Source organism: Rhinopithecus roxellana, chromosome 11, assembly GCF_007565055.1.
Source record: "Rhinopithecus roxellana isolate Shanxi Qingling chromosome 11, ASM756505v1, whole genome shotgun sequence".
Taxonomy (NCBI): domain Eukaryota; kingdom Metazoa; phylum Chordata; class Mammalia; order Primates; family Cercopithecidae; genus Rhinopithecus; species Rhinopithecus roxellana.
In genome coordinates, this window is record NC_044559.1 from 26,128,065 (window position 1) to 26,146,431 (window position 18,367).

Consider the following 18,367-nt stretch of genomic DNA (forward strand, 5'->3'; position numbering starts at 1 on the left):
CTTAGAAATCAAGTGTGTACAACACTGAAGAGAAAATTCAAACTCCTCTAGCATGCAAATATTTCTGTACGATTTTCCTGTAAGACAGGCCTGTAGAGACATGGAAGAATCAGAACAAAGTCAATGGATTGATTTCAACTTCATTTTGAAATTATAGGCAGCTGTAATCTCTGCCCCGCCCATCTTGTATTTAATGGAAATAAAGAACGCGGCAGCCTTGTCTCCTACTGGCTCTCAGTGAGGATACGGAAGGAAAGGCAGAGTCAGATTAGCTGGGCTGTGGGTGGTGATGGAGCTGAAGCAAAGCCATTCTGTGAGGCTGAATGATGGACACCTCATGCCGATGCTGGGATTTGGCACTTATGCTCCTGATCATGTAAGTGGACCCCTGGAGGCTGAGGAGTCTTATATTTTTTTGCACTAAGAGGATGATAAGCTGTTGACTCTGAGAGTTCGGAGGCTGAACTCCACTCTTGCTTAGAAATGTGAAGGGCCAAGGGCCAGGGGAAGCGGAAGCCAGCATGAATGCTTGCTGGCAGCTTTGCTGTGAGGTTGTTGGGGCTGGAAGTATTTGCCAGGGAGTTTCGACCATCCAAACCTTTTGCCATGTAAGAAGACACTGTGATTTGAAACATTAGGTAATTCGATGGGAAGACTTAGGGGGTACAACATCACAGTAAGGGCTGAATTGTGTTTCTCCCCAAACACACCATACAGTCATCCACTCAGTTCACACCATACAGCCACCCACTCAGTTCACACCATACAGCCACCCACTCAGTTCTCACCATACAGCCACCCACTCAGTTCACACCATACAGCCACCCACTCAGTTCACACCATACAGCCACCCACTCAGTTCATGGCAGAGAACTTGAAGTGTTACACTCTGGTCACAGTAATGTAAGGGCAGCTTTGGGGTTGCTTTGGAGGGATTATCCCCAAAATGAGAGACCAATGGATGGGCTCAATCTTGGTAGAACTCTGTCATGAGATATCACTAGATAACAGCTACCAGAAAGGGTCAGTATGTTTCCAATGGCATAATTGTCCATTTCATCCATTAGGCATAATGTGTGTCTTATATATGTTTTATGTAATGTTTATTACTCTTAGAAAAGACAGAAAAGTGCCATAGAGAATAGAATAAAACTCCCCATAATCCCCTCATTTACCGTAATAAATTGTACTACATGCATGTGCTTAATACTCAGGCATTTTAAATGCACTAAGTGAAAAAGAAGCTTCCTTAATACTCTAATTGGTGTTTTTACCTTAAGTCACTGCAGGAATGAGAAGTTTTTTTTCCTGCGTGTGTGTTCTCTGTCTTTTGTCCTGCTGTTCTAGGAAGCTTGCTAGGGCAGCATCTCAGATTTAGTCATTAAACTATCCCCTGTTTGAAATTTGAGGCAGAGCGTGTACATATTATTGTCCAAACGTTGCGACGCCAGCTTGGTGAGGTGACATCTGCATCCTGGGTGAAACCAGGCCAACTATTGACTGGAACCCTTACTAACAACACAAACATATTTTGCATGTTATATGTATGATATACTGTATTCTTATAATACAGTAAGCTAGAGAAAAGTAAGCTAGAGAAAAGAAACTCTTATTAAGAAACTCATAAGGAAGAGATGATATATTTGCTATTCATTAAGTAGAAGTAGATTGTTACAAAGGTCTTCATCCTTGTCGTCTTCACACTGTGTAGGCTGAGGAGGAGGAGGAAGAGGAAGGGTTGGGGTTGCTATCTCTGGGGTGGCAGAGGCAGAAGAGGTGAAGGAGCGGGAAGGGAGGCAGCAGAAGCAGGCACACTTTGTAATTTTGATTGAAAAAAAATCATGTATAAGTGGGACTGTGCAGTTTAAACCTGTGTTGTTCAACAGTCAGCTGTATATGTGTGTAGTATGTGTGTGTGTATCACTTGACCTGTCCTTCCTATTGAGTGACTTAGAAAATTTCTCCCAGTATCAGAAGTTTTCCTGTTGGTTATTCGTGTACAATTGATTCCTATGGAATGAGATGTGGTTTTTCCATGCTCCAGGGTGAAGCCCATTCCACTAATTTATTTGGGAGTAGAAACTCACAGGAGGCTAGTTGCTGTCCTCAGAGTGTGCAGGTCTATCATGGAAACCCACGTGATCCAAAGGGAAGCAGGAGGCCAGCAGATAGTGAAGATGCTATTGGGTAGCAAAGACATGGGCTCAACCTAAATGCCCATCCATGGTAGACCAGATAAAGAAAATGTGGTACGTAAACACCATGGAATACTGTGAAGCCACCAAAAAGAACTAGATCATGTCCTTTGCAGCAACATGGATGAAGTTTGAGGCCCTTATCCTAAGCAAACTAACACAGAAGCAGAAAACCAAATACCGCACGTTCTCACTTACATGTAGGAGCTGAACAACACCCAGGAATACTGGGAGGGGAATGACAGACACCAGAGCCTATTTGAAGTTGGAGGGCGGGTGGAAGGCGGGAATCAGAAAAAATGTTTATCAGGTGCTATGCTTATTACCCAGCTGACAAAAGAATCTGTATACCAAACCCCTGTGACACACAGTTTATCCATATAACAAACCTGCACATGTGCCCTGAACCCAAAGTAAAAGATCAAAAAAAAAAAAAAAAAAAAAAAAAGAAAGAAAAAGAAAAAGAAAATGCCACTATGGAAATCTATTGATTTTTCTCTGAGTCAGGTAGATGATTGACTCCTCTTATTCCTGTTTTATAGACCCCCAAGAGCAAGGCTGGTGAAGCCACCAAAGTGGCTATTGATGTAGGCTTCCGTCACATTGATGCAGCGTTCTTCTACCAAAACGAGGAGGAGATCGGAAAGGCCATTCGAGAGAAGACTGCTGATGGCGCTGTGAAGAGAGAGGACATTTTCTGCACTACCAAGGTGAAAGTTCTGTGTGTGCAGTGGCCAGAGGCCACCGTCAGTTCAGATGTATTATTTAGAAAAACAATGTGGTCTCAATTTGAACAATGTTTTTACCTAATATTGTGAAGGCACATTATCAAAACATAGGAACAATGTATTTATTACCTAATATTGTGAAGGCACATCATCAAAATATAGAAGAGGCTATAGTTTTGCTCTGAAATGTGTGAAAGGTGGGATATAGTTCTTCAATGTCTCTGAGCAGCAGATATTATTCCTATATAAAATGATATTGATCATACTTAAGTCATTGTTATATGATAACCCAAGGCACTCTGGGGCCACTCCATTAATTCTTCAGTAATTGTTCTCAGGACATATCAAGTGAGGTTGCGATATTGTTCAGAAAAAGGAGCCAGACTAGGAAATACTTTTTTTCTTTTTTCAACTCGGCATTGAGTTTCCTGAATGTTATAACATTTTCCTAGCATGGAAAACCTTTCTTCCAATGTAAACAAAGCTTTGGTTTCTGGAGATACATCCTATGCATGTTTACACTGATGACAACCTGTTGTTAGGATGCATCTCTCAGCAGAATTGTTTTGAGGAATTCATTATACAGGACAGTAGATTCCATTCCCCCTGTCCTGACATTTCTTGACTGCTCTCAGAGGATGGTGCCATTAACCCTTGATGCATTAAAGTTGATTTTCCTGCTCCATCTAAGTTTTATTCACAGTTTTCTTACATTGCAGTCTTACAAGTAAATCTCAGCATCTCATCAAGGATGTAATTTACCCTGAATAACACAAACGTAGCCCCAGCTCTTTTAGTTTTAGACCACAGTGTTTTGTTACTCACGTGTCAATTTCTAACTGTTATGTTTAATTTGGTCCCCAAATATGTGAAATCATACGCTACTTTTTCTTTTGTTCACTGCAGCTTTGGACAACTTTCTTTAGGCCAGAATTAGTTCGCCCAGCCCTGGAAAGGTCACTGAAGAAACTTCAACTGGACTATGTCGATCTCTTCATTATCCACAATCCATTGGCTATGAAGGTCAGCTTTTGTTTTTCCCTTCTTATGCCCCTAGCAGTTTTATCACTGTTATTAGCACCTCCATTGTCTCCTTCCAGCTTGATTTCCTGGGTTCTTTCTGAGAGAGGTAGGTTTGAGTGAATTGCATAGAATTGCTAAATCATTCACGAGTCTCCTTCACAGCCGAGTGACATTGAAATTTTCTGTCTGTGCTCATCCCCCAGCCTTAAGCGAGATGCAGGTTCGATGATCTCACTTCCTCTGTGCTAGAAAGATGAGGCATTGCCCTGCATTTCTTAATGATTATGTTCCTGAGTGTAGGTTCTGAGCTATTAGGTTACTACAGACTACAGAGATACAACGTGAAATCTCCACCTCTTTATGGTGAGGGTTTCTCCCATATGTACCCCTCAGTCCCCAGGAGAGAGAGGTACCCGGGGTGGCACATGTGGCACAACTGGACTCCTTTGGGCTTCACTGATCCAACCTCTCATCACAGTGGACATTGACTAAGCACATCTGATGTCCTCATTATCTGAGTTGGGTGAGCATAAACTGAGGCTAAACACACTGATCAATAGTTATGGTAAGCTCTGTCCTCCACACCAGCCTTTCCTTCGGAAATGAAATAAATTTCAACTGTAGGGACAGCATTCTTAGTGAAGTGTGGGGGTGTACGGGGGAAGGAGCCTGCAGATAACTGTGGAGAAAAAGTGTTTTGCTACAGTCTCTCAGATTGTTCTTGTCTTTCTTTTTTCCCATGTCTTCTCTTACCGACCCCCTCCACACACACATGCACATCCACACATATCCTTATCTACACACATGCACTCATGCATACACACGTATGCACACAGGCACACACATGCACACATGCATACACACATCTGCGCATGCAGACACGCAAGCACACACATCCACACACATGCACATATGCATGCTCAGATTAATAATCACAGCCTCCTGAAAGTGGTGTGGTTAAGCTCCTTAAGCACCAGAAAGGGAATTCTCATAGAAAACCTTCTTCTTTATCCTCTGTTTTCTCTGTTTTCCAGTCTGGGGAGGAATTGCTGCCTAAGGATGCCAGTGGAAACATTATTTTTGACACTGTGGACCTTCGTGACACATGGGAGGTATGTTCTGCTGCAGACACCGGGTGGCACTGTGTGGTGAGGTTGGAATCACAGAAGGAGGGGTCAAAAGAGATGGGGTTTTCGCTCCAGCAGTTCTCTGACCTCACACGTGGAACTTCTCTGCGCCTCCATGTTCTCATCGGTGAAGTGAGGGAGTGGAATGAGATGACCCCTGTGGTCCATGTTTAATTTTAACTTCTGTGGCTCTACATAGACATGGAAGGAGCTTTACCCCTGAGATCAGGTTGAGGACATGAGCCCTAAAGAGGAGTCAGCATAGAGAAGCACAAAAGGAGTCAGCACTTTATCCCAGGACAGAAACGCATCACAGAAGAGGAACAGCTGCGGCCTGACTCAGCAGGAGGGTGGAAGGTGCAGGACGGTGAACCTGCCCTTGCAACACCTATACCATTCATTTATTTTTATCATTGTAGAAAGAGGTAGCAACAAACCCTTTACTAGAGGAAAGGCTGAGAGTTTCTTTTGCCCTTGACTATGGTGTAGTTTGTTAACTATTGCATCCTAACAGCAAAATAGGTACCATAGAAGTGAGTGGGACAGGTAAGAGGAAATGGAAAAGCAGCTTTATGTTTATTTGGTATCCCGAGTGTGCATGTAATAGAATTAAGGAGATAAATATGTATACAGAACAAGAAAGGGCATTCAAAATTAATTTATTCAAGTGATAAAACTGTTTGATTCATTGTAATTGTAATATATCATAAGTCAGATTTTCAGTTTATAAAAAGCCAGTGACAAATGAAATGGACAAACTACAGCAAAGGTCTACCATCCATTTCCTTCCTTCCCAGGCCCTGGAGAAGTACAAGGACGCAGGTCTAGCCAAGTCGATTGGGGTGTCTAATTTCAATCACAAACTGCTGGAACTCATCCTCAACAAGCCAGGGCTCAAGTATACAAGTATAAGCCCGTCTGCAACCAGGTGAGCCCTTAGCCTACCGGGGCCTTCTCTGACTTTCTGCTCTTCACACACTTGCCACTTAATCATGCTTCCAAGTTTCTGGCTTTATATCATCTGTGTAGATGATAGTTCCTTTCACAGAAAGAGAAAATACTAGAGAAAAAGCAGTTTGAGTGGAGTAGAAGAGCCTGACTTCAGTTCTTTGGGGATGGGTGTGACGTTCCTATGAGACAGCCAAGTGGAGGCAGAGTTGGGAGGTGGTCGCTTTGGTCTGGAGCTCAGGGGGTGGTCTAGGTAGAGATACAGATGTTTGGAATCATTGCTTTATAGATGGTAACAACTCACAGACAAGGATTAGCTTCCTAGGGAAAGTTCATGGAATGAAAAGGAATAGGCAGGACAGTTCACAGGAGAGGGTGAGGCAGAGAGGCACTGGCAAGGAGATTGAACAGGAGCTGCCAGACAGGTGGAGACAACCAGGAGACTGTGGTACCAAAGAAAGAACATTGAAGTGGCTTGAGTCAGACATAGGTGGATCCTACTGTGAGCAAACACTCCAATAGGGAAGGGTAAAGGGGGCTGGATTTAGTGGCATAGAGGTTATGGGAAGCCATGCAGGGCCTGCTTCAGAGTGGTGAGCACTGAAGCCAGATCAGAGGAAAGGAGTGAGAAAGAGGAGGTATATAAATCATAATTAAAACATGATTTTTAAAGAAACATCCAATACAGCCAAATATCAACCATGATTTATGACATTGTTAAATAAAGCTTTGTGCAGACCATTTTGATAATTATACAAGAAGCAGTTCAAAAATGTATACTCTTTGTTTTAGTTTTATATTTCTAGGGATATTTGTAGACAATCAAAATGTGTTAAAAACTCCCATCTATATTATATAGTAATATAATATATATCAACATATATATATATAATTTCTAAAACCAAATGCTTAGAATTTTGATTTTCCACAAATGAGGAAATAAAGTTCTGATGGCTTCATAGAGATCTTTGAGAGGATATTATGAAGACTAATAGCAAAGAGGGAAAGCTTGTAAGACTATATCAAAAGCATATCAGAGAATTATATGCTATTCTGTTTTTCAGGATGCTTTTAAGCCAAAAGAAACAGAAAACTCAATTCAAACAGGCTTAAAGTTGATTGACTTATAGAAAGTTTGGGTTTGGTTGCTCTAGAAGCTGTAAGATACTTTCCTAAACTGAACATATTTTGTCTGTACTCCATGTTTTATAGCTTCAGAATAGCTCCTCATGGCAATTGGGGGATAGGTCTCCTCATTCATCTTCAGCACAGCAGAGAGGGTTTTCTGGGGCTGTTTCTAAAGACAGAAGAATAATTTTCACAGAAGTTTTCTACCAATTTTTTTTCTCATGTGTCATTGGCTTGAACACCGTAATATACCTTTCATAAACCAATTAATGTAAGAGAAAGTAAGTTCATGACACAAAAGTGTAACTGGCTTCTTCTGGAGCACAGAAGCTGAATATGGAGGAAGGGAGAATAAATGAATAAAATCAGGATTCTTATAAAATATGTTAATCTATACTATTCAGTATATATGTTAATTTTAAATTATTTAACATCTTAAGAACAACAAAAATGACTAAAATGAAGCATACAAAATGATTAGAGGTTGCTACATGGTTCTGGTAAAATTCTAGGTGATCTGGTATTTTTTCCTATATCTAACATGAAAATATTTCTTTTGTTACTTTTAAAAGTTTTTATTTTTGTAAAATTTTTAAAAACGATATAGAGAATATGAGTTCAAAAATTTCCTGGAAAAATGGAATTAAAAGATGTTAATAAAGATATCAACTATTTTTCAACACAAGCTTTACCAAATTCAGTATAGTTTTTAAAGCATAACTATATGCTCATGAGTATATGAACTAAGTATGTGAACTAATAGCAAATAGTAGCCATTTAGTTCATCTCTAAATAACTGAGAGTCCCGGTAATTTAATCATGTCAATGTATTCTTTATTTTTTACATTATTAACTGTAAAAAAAGTCTCTGTTAAAGATTCTTAAAGATTCAGACACAAAAAGAACTCAGAAGGAGCCAAATCAGGACTATAAGGTGGATGACTAATGATTTTTCTGTCAGAATTCTTGCAAAATTGCCCCTGCTTGATGAAAAAAATGAGTAGGAGCATTGGTATGGTGAAAAATAATCTTTGGTGAAGCTTTTTTTTTTTTTTTTTTGAGATGGAGTCTCGCTCTGTCACCCAGGCTATAGTGCAGTGGTGTGATCTCGGCTCACTGCAAACTCCACCTCCTGAGTTCAAGCCATTCCCCTGCCTAAGCCTCCCAAGTACCACATCCTGCTAATTTTGTGTATTTTTAGTGGAGATGGGGGTTTCACTGTGTTAGCCATGATGGTCTTGATCTCCTGACTTGTGATTAGCCCACCTTGGCCTCCCAAAGTGCTGGGATTACAGACGTGAGCCACCGCGCCTGGCCCTGGTGAGGCTTTTTGTGGATATTTTCACACTAAAACTGGCTAATTTTCTCAAAACAGTTGTTATTCTTCTTTAGCCCTCTGGAGACTCAATAAGCAAAATGCCCTGAGCATCCCCAAAAACTTGCTATGACCTTTTTTCTTGACCAATCTCCTTTTGCTTTGGCTGGACCATTTCCACATCTTGGTAGCGATTGCTTTGATTTTGCTTTGTCTTCAGGATTGTACTGGCAAAGCCATGTTTCACCTCATTTTACAATTCTTTGAAGATGCTTCAGGATCTTGATCTCACTTATCTAAAATTTCCTTGGAAAGCTTTGCTCCTGTCTGTAGCTGATCTGGCCACAACAGTTTCATCACCCATGAATTGGAAAGTTCACTCAACTTAAATATTTCAGTCACTATAGTGTAAACGGAACCAGTTGAGATATCTATGGTGCTGGTTATCATTTCTGCTGTTAATCATTGCTCTTCTTTAATTAGGGCCCTAGTAAGATACATGTTTTTTCCTGAAAATTGATGTGAATGGTATGCCATTGTGGGCTTCATCTTCAACATCATCTCGTTCCTTCTTAAAATGTAGGGGATTTTGCCCATAAATTTTGTGTAAAGAGTCAATAATTTCACCATTCTTCCACCCATGCTTCACAATAAATTTGATTTTTGTTCTTCAATTTAGCAGAATTCATGTTTCTCTGATAGGGGAGTTGTCTTATCTTTCTCAATGCCTCAAACTAGATCCTGTTTAGACGTGTCATAACAAGTTAGTACAAGTTTATTTTAGTGCATTTTTTTTTTGAAATCCATGTATAGTTTCTACGTAATGCACATTTTCAATCAATTTTTTGAATATTCCCTCACGTTATAATCATTTCCTTTTTATGTACCCATCCTTACACTTAAGCAATAATTATCTCACAACCAAACATGTTACATAGATAATTCTACCTCTGTATTATTTTGAAGCAGACATTATATCATTTTATCTGAAAATATTTTAACAAATCTCTAAATCTTTAAACATTGCCAGATCTTTTTATACCACTTGAAATGGTAGCAATAATTTCTTATTATTACTAAATAACATGAGTGCTAAAATATAATTTTATCATATTTTTACAGTTGATTCATTTAAATTGATGTGGAAATAAGGCCCATACATTGCAATTGGATGATATGTCTCATAAATCACTCTTTTCTTTTTTTTTGAGACCTAATCTCACTCTGTCATGCAGGCTGGAGTGCAGTGGCATGATCTCAGCTCACTGCAACCTCCACCTCCCAGGTTCAAGCGATTCTCCTGCCTCAGCCTCCTGAGTAGCTGGGATTACAGGCATGCGCCACCACGCCTGGCTAATTTTTGTATTTTGAGTAGAGATGGGGTTTCACCATGTTGGTCAGGCTGGTCTCAAACTCCTGACCTCATAGTCTGCCCACTTTGGCCTCCTAATGTGCTGGGATTACAGATCTGAGCCACTGAGCCTGGCCAAATCACTCTATTATAAATAAGTTTGCTCTCTCTCTCTCTTTTTTTTTTTTTACTTCCCTCCTCTTCTTCCTCTTCTCCCTCCTCTGTCTTCTTCTGTTTCTTCTCTTCCTCCTTCTTCTCCTCTTGCTGTTCTACCTTCTCTTTCTCTTCTTCTTCCGTGGCTCTCATTCTCACTCTGCCTTTTTCTTTCCTTCAATTTACTAATGAAAACTTAAGGCTTTTATTCCTGTAAAGTTTTCCTCAGTATAGGATATACTGGTTGATCCAGTGATGTGATACAATTTAACATGTTCCTTTTGTACTTTCTGTAAACTGAAAGTTAAAGCTAAAGATTTGATCACACTTGGTTAACGTCATTTGAACTCGTGAATTTTAGCAAATATGTCGTTTTCCCAACCATTGTAGTGACTATTCTTTTTGATGCTCAACTTGCCACCATTTTGACCAGCAGGAGACTTTTCAAATGAGCTTCTTGGTCCTTTGACTTGCTTCATTTTTTTAATGTTCTTTGCCATTTAGAATATAAGCTGTTCTAGGCTGAACTTGTAGCTTCCCCAGTCAGAAATGGAATTAGCCATTTTTCTAAGAAATCTTGGTTTCTCTGAGTAGAAATGTCATGTAGACACTATAATTTGGGCACAAGAGATTTTAATCATTTAAAAACACTAATTAAAAAAGAATACATAAGTTATCATATTAGTATGACCGCTGATGGAATTTGAAGGCATTTCAGAAGGTGCATGGGGAAAATGACCAATCTGAAATACATAGTACAATATTAATATAGTACTAGATATTCCTTCAAGGCATTTAAAAATTTACATGTGGTTATTCGCTCATGTATTCTGACACCTTTTGGTCTTGAAAAATTACAGGTGGAATGTCACCCTTACCTCAACCAGAGCAAACTCCTGGAGTTCTGCAAGTCCAAGGACATTGTTCTAGTTGCCTACAGCGCCCTGGCATCTCACAGAGACCCAAACTGGTAATAAGAGTATCAAAGAGTTAATTTATATCAGCAACTCTATTGATTAAGAAACTTTTAGCATTTCATTATAGATAAAGTCAAACATAGAACAGTGAACACAACAGTGTAGTGAATTCCCATGTAACACCACTGAGCTTCAATGTCACCAACATTCCTTCCCTCCTGTTTCATTTGTATATCTGCCTTCTCCCAACCCCACTCCAAATACAATTTCAAAGTGATTTGAAGGTGAAATTTACATAGACTGTAATGCATATATGTTAGCCGTACAATTTTGATAAATGAATGTACTTTGTAATCCACATTATTGTCATGATATAGAAACTTTCTCCCAAAAATGTTAATTTGTGTTCCTTCTGAGACAATTCCTCCCCACCTCTAGGCAACTATGTTCGTAATGTTTTCAGTCTTAGATTACTTTTGTCTGCTGTAGTACTTTATGTAAAGAAGTCATATATATTCTTTTGTGTAGCTTCTTTTGCTCAAACTGTCTGTGAGATTCATTCCTGTAGTTGCAAGTGTCTGTTCTTTCCATTTTACTGCTGTAAGATATTCCGTTGTATGGACATGCACACCACAAGTTGTCTATCCATTCACCTATTGATGGGCAGTTTAGTTGTTTCCAGTTTGCAGCAATTGCAAATGAATCTCTATGAATATTTATGAGACACTTCGAAACATACTCTATTGTATCTTCTCCTCTCGTTGTCTGGGGCTTTGGGCAAAAGGGGTAGCACACTCTAGATTTTTTATCCATACTCTTCATGTCTGTTGTTTTTCTCCAGGATGGACCCAGATAGCCCATATCTTTTGGAGGAGCCAACCTTGAAATCCATTGCCAAGAAACACAATAGAAGCCCAGGCCAGGTTGCCCTGCGCTACCAGCTGCAGTGGGGGGTGGTGGTCCTGGCCAAGAGCTTCTCTGAGAAGAGAATCAAAGAGAACTTCCAGGTACAGGTCAAGTGGTTTTGCTCCAAAGTGAGCCATAGTCGCTGGTCTGGGCCATCTCTCTTCCACGGGGGAATGTGCCACATGTCATTCATGCCCGTGCTTCTCTCCTCTGTGTGCTAAGGGAGAGGGGCAGGATGGAAGAGTATGAAGAGAGATCACTGGATTCACAGTTCTAAAGTTTATCATCTCTAGGACTGACTTTGCCACTCACTAGTTGTGTGACACTAAGCAAATTTCAACTCCACCATTTTCATGAGTTTCAGGAGTTCTACATGGTAAATAACTTTAAGGACCCTCATTTCTCTCCTTCACCACCTCTGTCTGACAAATCTCCATTTGTATTTTATGATCAAACTCAAATAGGATTACCTGCTTTGTTACATATCATACATACATAACCATTGGAAAAACATAGCACATTTTTCACCACAATAGTGCCTGGCATGGTTTGTTAGTGAGTCTTTTCCCTTTTAACTTAACATTGTTTTTCTCTAAGATGTCAGTGTGCTCTCTGGACTGTGAGACCCTAAATGCAGTGACACCTTCTGGGTCATCTTTTATCACCTTTCCCCTGGCAGTGCCCCAGGCAGGTGGGAAGCTAGGTATAATTTCATAGACTGACCAAATTATTAATAGTAAATCAATGAGTAAAGATTTTGCCTGAAGACTTCCTCATATACACTCCAATCCATTAGATCAATCAGTGGTCTTTAATTTACTTTGTTTTGAATTCTAAAAGAATTTTTAAAGACTATGTATGCTGTTGTCCATGTAAAGATGGCAGCTGGAAAAATCAACATGAGTTTAGTTATTACAAAGGATGATATTTGAAGCATATTTCCTAATGTATTTGTTTCACAACTTTGTAGCTCTAAATTTTTAAAGTTATACTAAAATCAAATAGGCAAATCTAAATCTTGCTACAATATAGAAAAAAATCTTATTGTATTTTATTTTTCAATTTAACTTAACATGTTAATACATATCCCTGTGATAACCATGTCACTTCTGGAGTATATTTTAAGATGAATCACTGATGGGTAAACGTATGGGTGGATAGGTAGATAATGGGCAGATATAGGTAGAGAGAGAGAGAGAGAGAGACATTAGATAGATATGAAGATCATAGATAGATGGATAGATAGGGCTCTGAGTTTTCTGTCTTCTGCATGAAATAATGAACTTAATTTGTTAAACCAAATATCTCTTTTCTTTGCTATTAAGGGATTCTTCATCAGGGGTTATGTGTTTTCAAATAAAAACAACTCTTGGCTTAAGTAAGATAAATATATTCAAAAAAGTTTTTTTTTTTTTTTTTTTTTTTTGTAAGGAAGTAGTATTTGGTACTATTTAGTAGTAGCTGGAAATAGTATTTGGGGGCCTGCAATGAGCAAGTGGTATGGTGGAACAATTGATCAGGAAATGCTTTCCTAAGGCCAACAGATTCTTGGAGCAAGGTTGTCCTGTGTTCCAAGGCTTGCACAGTCAAAAGACTGGGTCAAGTTCCAGGGGAAGTGAGTAAGGAAAATCCTCACCAAGCACCAAGTGTGGTCAAGTCAAGGAAGCAGGTATTTTGTCCAGATTTGCCTTTGTTTAGGATAAAGAATTTATTTTTTTCTGTCTCAAGCAATTCTCTAGAAATGTCTAAGATTGATAAGTTGTCTTTCTTTTAGAAGTGGAGCAGAGCAGGAGGGAGGTGGGATGGAAAAGTAGCAGAACTCAGGGGAAGAGGTCTCACCTAGAGGCCAATGAGGACAGAAATACTTTCCATATTGCCATCCTTGCCTCTGCCCTCTGAAAGCCTTGTATTCCCAGGAAGAAGCTGCTGTCCTGGGGAAAGGTTAATGTGTTTTCTTCCTTTCAGGTTTTTGACTTTGAGTTGACTCCAGAGGACATGCAAGCCATTGATGGCCTCAACAGAAATTTCCGATATGCTAAGTTACAATTGTAAGTCATGCTTGCAGATTCTTTCACAGGCTGTTTTCTGTAATATGCAGGCAAACAGAGGAACACATCTTCCCTAAATCAGGAAGGCAGGCCAGATTTCAGGAATAGGTATGAAACAGGAGCTTCCCTATAGTCCTCATTTGGCTCAATCTCTGACCCAACAGGAATGTGAGTCTGCAAGTGAAACTGCTGATGTCTGCACCATTGTGAATGCACTTCTTCTACTTTTTTTTTTTTTTCAGCCTATTGCTTAGGCTGGAGTACAGTGACACGATCTCAGCTCACTGCAACCTCCGCCTCCTGGGTTCAAGCAATTCTCCTGCCTCAGCCTCCTGAGCAGCTGGGATTATAGGCATGTGCCACCACGCCCAGCTAATTTTCATATTTTTAGTAGAGACGGGGTTTCACCATGTTGGTCAGTCTGGTCTCGAACTTCTGACCTCGTGATCTGCCCACCTCGGCCTCCCAAAGTGTTGGGATTACAGGCGTTAGCCACTGTGCCCGGCCATGAACGCACTTCTTTAATGCCCTTACTACCTGGGCCTGGTCCTGCACTCACGGCCACTGCCTCTTGGAATAGAAGGCACGGTGTCTGTGACCCATAGTACTTACAGGAGCCCATGATAATGTTCTAGCTTTAATTTATTTTAAAGTCAGAAGGAAAAAAGAATATAACAATGATGAATATGTAATAATGAATCCAACCTCGTCTATCTTCATGTCTATACCAAGGCAATGTAAGACTTAATTTTAATATTTGTATAGAGCGTTGGTCCATGAAAGCAAATGTGCATACATCCTAGGGAATTCACAGTGGGCCCTGCTTCCATGGCCTCCCCTCAGTGTCCAGTGACATTTCTCCTTACTGTGGCATTCCTTTTCCAAGACACCAACTATTTCTTCCAAATTTTTGTCTTCCTTGGTTTTCTTTACCTTCACAACTTCCATTTCCTCAGCTATATAATCTCAACAAACTGAATGATAAATGAATTATGAAATTAATAGACCCTCAGTGTTAGTGACTGAGGTGTCTCCAGTGGCCTCCACCAAGTTAAGATCCTCTGGAGTTTCTCTGGATCTTCAAGGCAAGACTCTTACTCCAGTGTAATCTTTGTCCATCTGAAGTCCAGCTCTGGGGAACCCAACATCCCTTGACTTTGGTTTATTCACAAACATGATGTTCCATTTGATCAACTGCAGCAGGATCTCGGAGTTGAGGAGAAAGAAGACTAATCAAACAGAACAAAGTTTGGAGGAGAGTTTAGAAACAGAGAGAAACACCATTTTAGTTAGGAAAATAAAGACTCAGTCTCCAAAATAGATCGCAAAGGTCCTTCTTCTTTTTGTAAAACCATACCAGGTTTCCAAGAAAAGACATTTTCAATGAGAAAAATGTGGAAAGTAACCTTCTTATACGCACAGGCTTTAAGCATAATCTGTGATCTGCCTCATGAGACTGTGAATGTCTCATCTTACTCATCTCTGTGGCCCTGTGTTAATATGGCTACTGGCACATTGAACTGCTTAGAAGGTACTCTTTAATGACACTCAATTAAAAAGAACAAATTATAAAAAAGAAAAAACAACATGGAAAAAGGGAAAATATACAGTAATATAATTACGGAATCACAAGTAATCCTATAAATTATAATTAAGGAAACAGCAATCACATTTTGCTGGTCTTCGTTATAATTAAGGAAACAGCAATCACATTTTTGGTTGTTAGAGCTACAGCTTGTCTCCTCCATAGATTAGAAGTTTCTCATTGCAAGGACCCTGTATCACTGAGGATGCTCAGTACGTTTGTGGAATGAATGAGTGGAAAATAGGAATGCAATCCTCACTGCCACCATCCTCATAAAGTACTGATGCTGATAGATGCTGCTGGAAGATTAAGCAAATCAAGCACTGAGAAATAACAGTTAAATTTTGTAACATGGAAGTCATTGGTGACCTTATCAAGAACATTTTTCACAGGACAATGAGGGCAAAAACCCCAGCGGTGTGAGTTTAAGAGATGGTGGGAACTGGAGGACACGGATGTAGGCAAATCTTTCAAGGAATTATGTGGGGAAAGAAGAGGGAAGTGGAGCAGAGGCTGCCGAGTTTTTTTTTTTTGGTGGAAAGAATTTACATTATGACAGAGTCAGTCAAGGAGATGAAAGGACAGAACATTGATGTGATAGCTATGAAGATATTGAAAACAGCAGGAAGGATGGCAGAAGTAGTACTGCACAATGTATCCCCAACCACGTCCTAAAATCGCCAAGAAATCAGAGCAAGTGATCACAGGGTGGATGGCAGGTGACTGCCACAAGGAGAGGAAGTTTGGAAGGGAGGTGTTTCTAGGGAGCAGGAATGGAGACTGGATAGATGAGGCAGTGAGGAGAAAGGAGGACGCCTGCCCTCCCTCCATGCTCCCTGGGAGGATGGTGGGAGAGAACCCACGCCTCCCTTTAGGAGCAATGCTGGAGAAACAGAATCCTCATGGAAACTAGAAGTTTGGATTAGAAAAAAGACAGACAGGATGGGGGTTGAAAATATTAATGGAAATTGAAGATTTTGAATTTTGTGATAAAAAGAAAACCACACAGAAGGGCTTCAGAATTAAAGGCAATATGAGAAATACTAGAAAAGCAGAGGAAAGAACTTTAGGGAATGAGAGTTTAAGGGAATGAGCCTGGAGTCCCGGGCTGTTTTGATGACTGAAATCCATGGAGGTAAAGACCCTAAGGATACTAATCCTGTGGGCATTGTGGCAGCTGGTGGTGCTGAGGCTGTGAGCCTTGAAGTGGGCAGCTGAGGCTTGGGGGCTTCCTGGGAGCATGCGGAGCTCTGGAAACTTCTCATGACTCCTGACTGTGGAGAAGTGGTGGCCAAGGAAAAGAGGACTCACCCTAGACATGAAACTCCCTCTATCTATGGCAGACCCAGCTGGAGAATTGATAGAATGGAGGATATTTTCCTCTTACTGTAAAGTATAATGTTCCTTCTAAGTGATGCAAAGTAGGTTTAGGGTGAATCATGCACCCTCATGCAAAGTAGGTTTAGGGTGAATGCCATGCCAGTTCTATTCCTCTGTTGCAACTTGGAGATATCAGAGAAGAAACAAAGAGAAAAAGAAGCAAGAAATCAGAAGCTCACTCTCTGTGTTCTTCCCCCAGGATGTGAGGGCTCCTGATGAGTGATCAAATGCTAGGAGGGAGTGAACGGTACCACATTATTACCAATGCCCAGGACAGACGTTAAGCTGCGCAGTGATGCGTGCAGAAAAGCCTCAGGAGAGAGACACAGGGGAAGGGGAAAGAAGGAGGAGCATTTCTGCCTTTAATTCCCCACCTGGGAAGGAGGCAGAGTCAGGATTAGTGAGTGATATTCAGAGTTATGCTTAGTTGTATGGCTCTCTGTAAGTCCTGAGAAACTGCTGGGTGGTGGCAGCATTACAAGACGTGCTGAGATCAACAGCCTTCCCTTGAGTAAACAAAGAGTTCTGTGTTTAACCACAAAACACATTTCTCGTGGACACTGAGTGTTTTCCAAAGACCCTCATGACCTAGTGCTTACCATGGAGGGTGTCATTCATATGAAGGAAAGATTTCCGTCAATGCAAGCACTGTAACCTCATCGATCGATGGCCACTGCAGCCCAGCTGCCCCTCAGAACAAGTGTGTTCCCTGTCAAGTGTCCATGAGAAAGCTCACCTAATCCTAAGGACAAAGTGAGACACAGGTGACATCTTCTTCAACATCCCTCCAGAGGATCACACTACATCCAATGGCAGGCTGTGAAAAGTCTTACAATTAAAAAACTAAAGATAATAATTATAGTGGCTGGGCACAGTGGCTCATGCCTGTAATCCCAGCACTTTGGGAGGCCGAGGTGGGTTGATCACCTGAGGTCAGGGGTTCGAGACCAGCCTGACCAACATGGAGAAACCTCATTTCTACTAAAAAATACAAAATTAGCTGGACATGGTGGCACATGCCTGTAATCCCAGCTACTCGGGAGGCTGAGGCAGGAGAATCGCTTGAATCAGGGAGGTGGAGGTTGCGGTGAGCCAAGATGGAGCCATTGCATTCCAGCCTGGGTGACAAGAGGGAAACTGCATTGCAATGTATATGTATATGTGTATATATATATATACACACACACACACACACACATAGACACACACACACACATGCATACATACATATGAGTAAATATACTTGTACAAGGAAAGATTTTTCTCAACTCAATTCGTAACATTCACACAAACTCACATACTGTTTCCCAGCTACCCTCCCTAACCAGATGCTCTTACTAAACCCTGGCCTGTGTCCAGCTGTGTGCAGCTGGGGGTGTAGGGAAGGGAGGAAGGAAAGATGAGAGACTTGACCCTGATGGCCCTCAGTCCTGGGGAGACCAATCTTAGGCTGTGTACCATTCCCCATTGCCATTGTCAAGGCCATGTTTGCTAATTCTAGGACTGGGATTTCTTATTTTCCTCACCTTTTTTTCTTTTTACACCATGCAGATACCCTTATAG

At 40.6% G+C, this 18,367-nt stretch overlaps 1 protein-coding gene across 1 annotated transcript in view; it reads left to right on the forward strand.

Moving 5' to 3' along the window:
• The first annotated feature begins 289 nt into the window (after nucleotides 1–289).
• The window catches only part of LOC104664829 (aldo-keto reductase family 1 member C4-like), a 50,186-nt gene continuing 32,108 nt past the window's right edge, over nucleotides 290–18,367 (forward strand). The window contains 4 exon segments of the mRNA XM_030941418.1: nucleotides 290–376; nucleotides 2,738–2,905; nucleotides 3,830–3,946; nucleotides 4,981–5,058. Of these exon segments, the coding sequence (XP_030797278.1) occupies nucleotides 290–376; nucleotides 2,738–2,905; nucleotides 3,830–3,946; nucleotides 4,981–5,058 (450 nt within the window).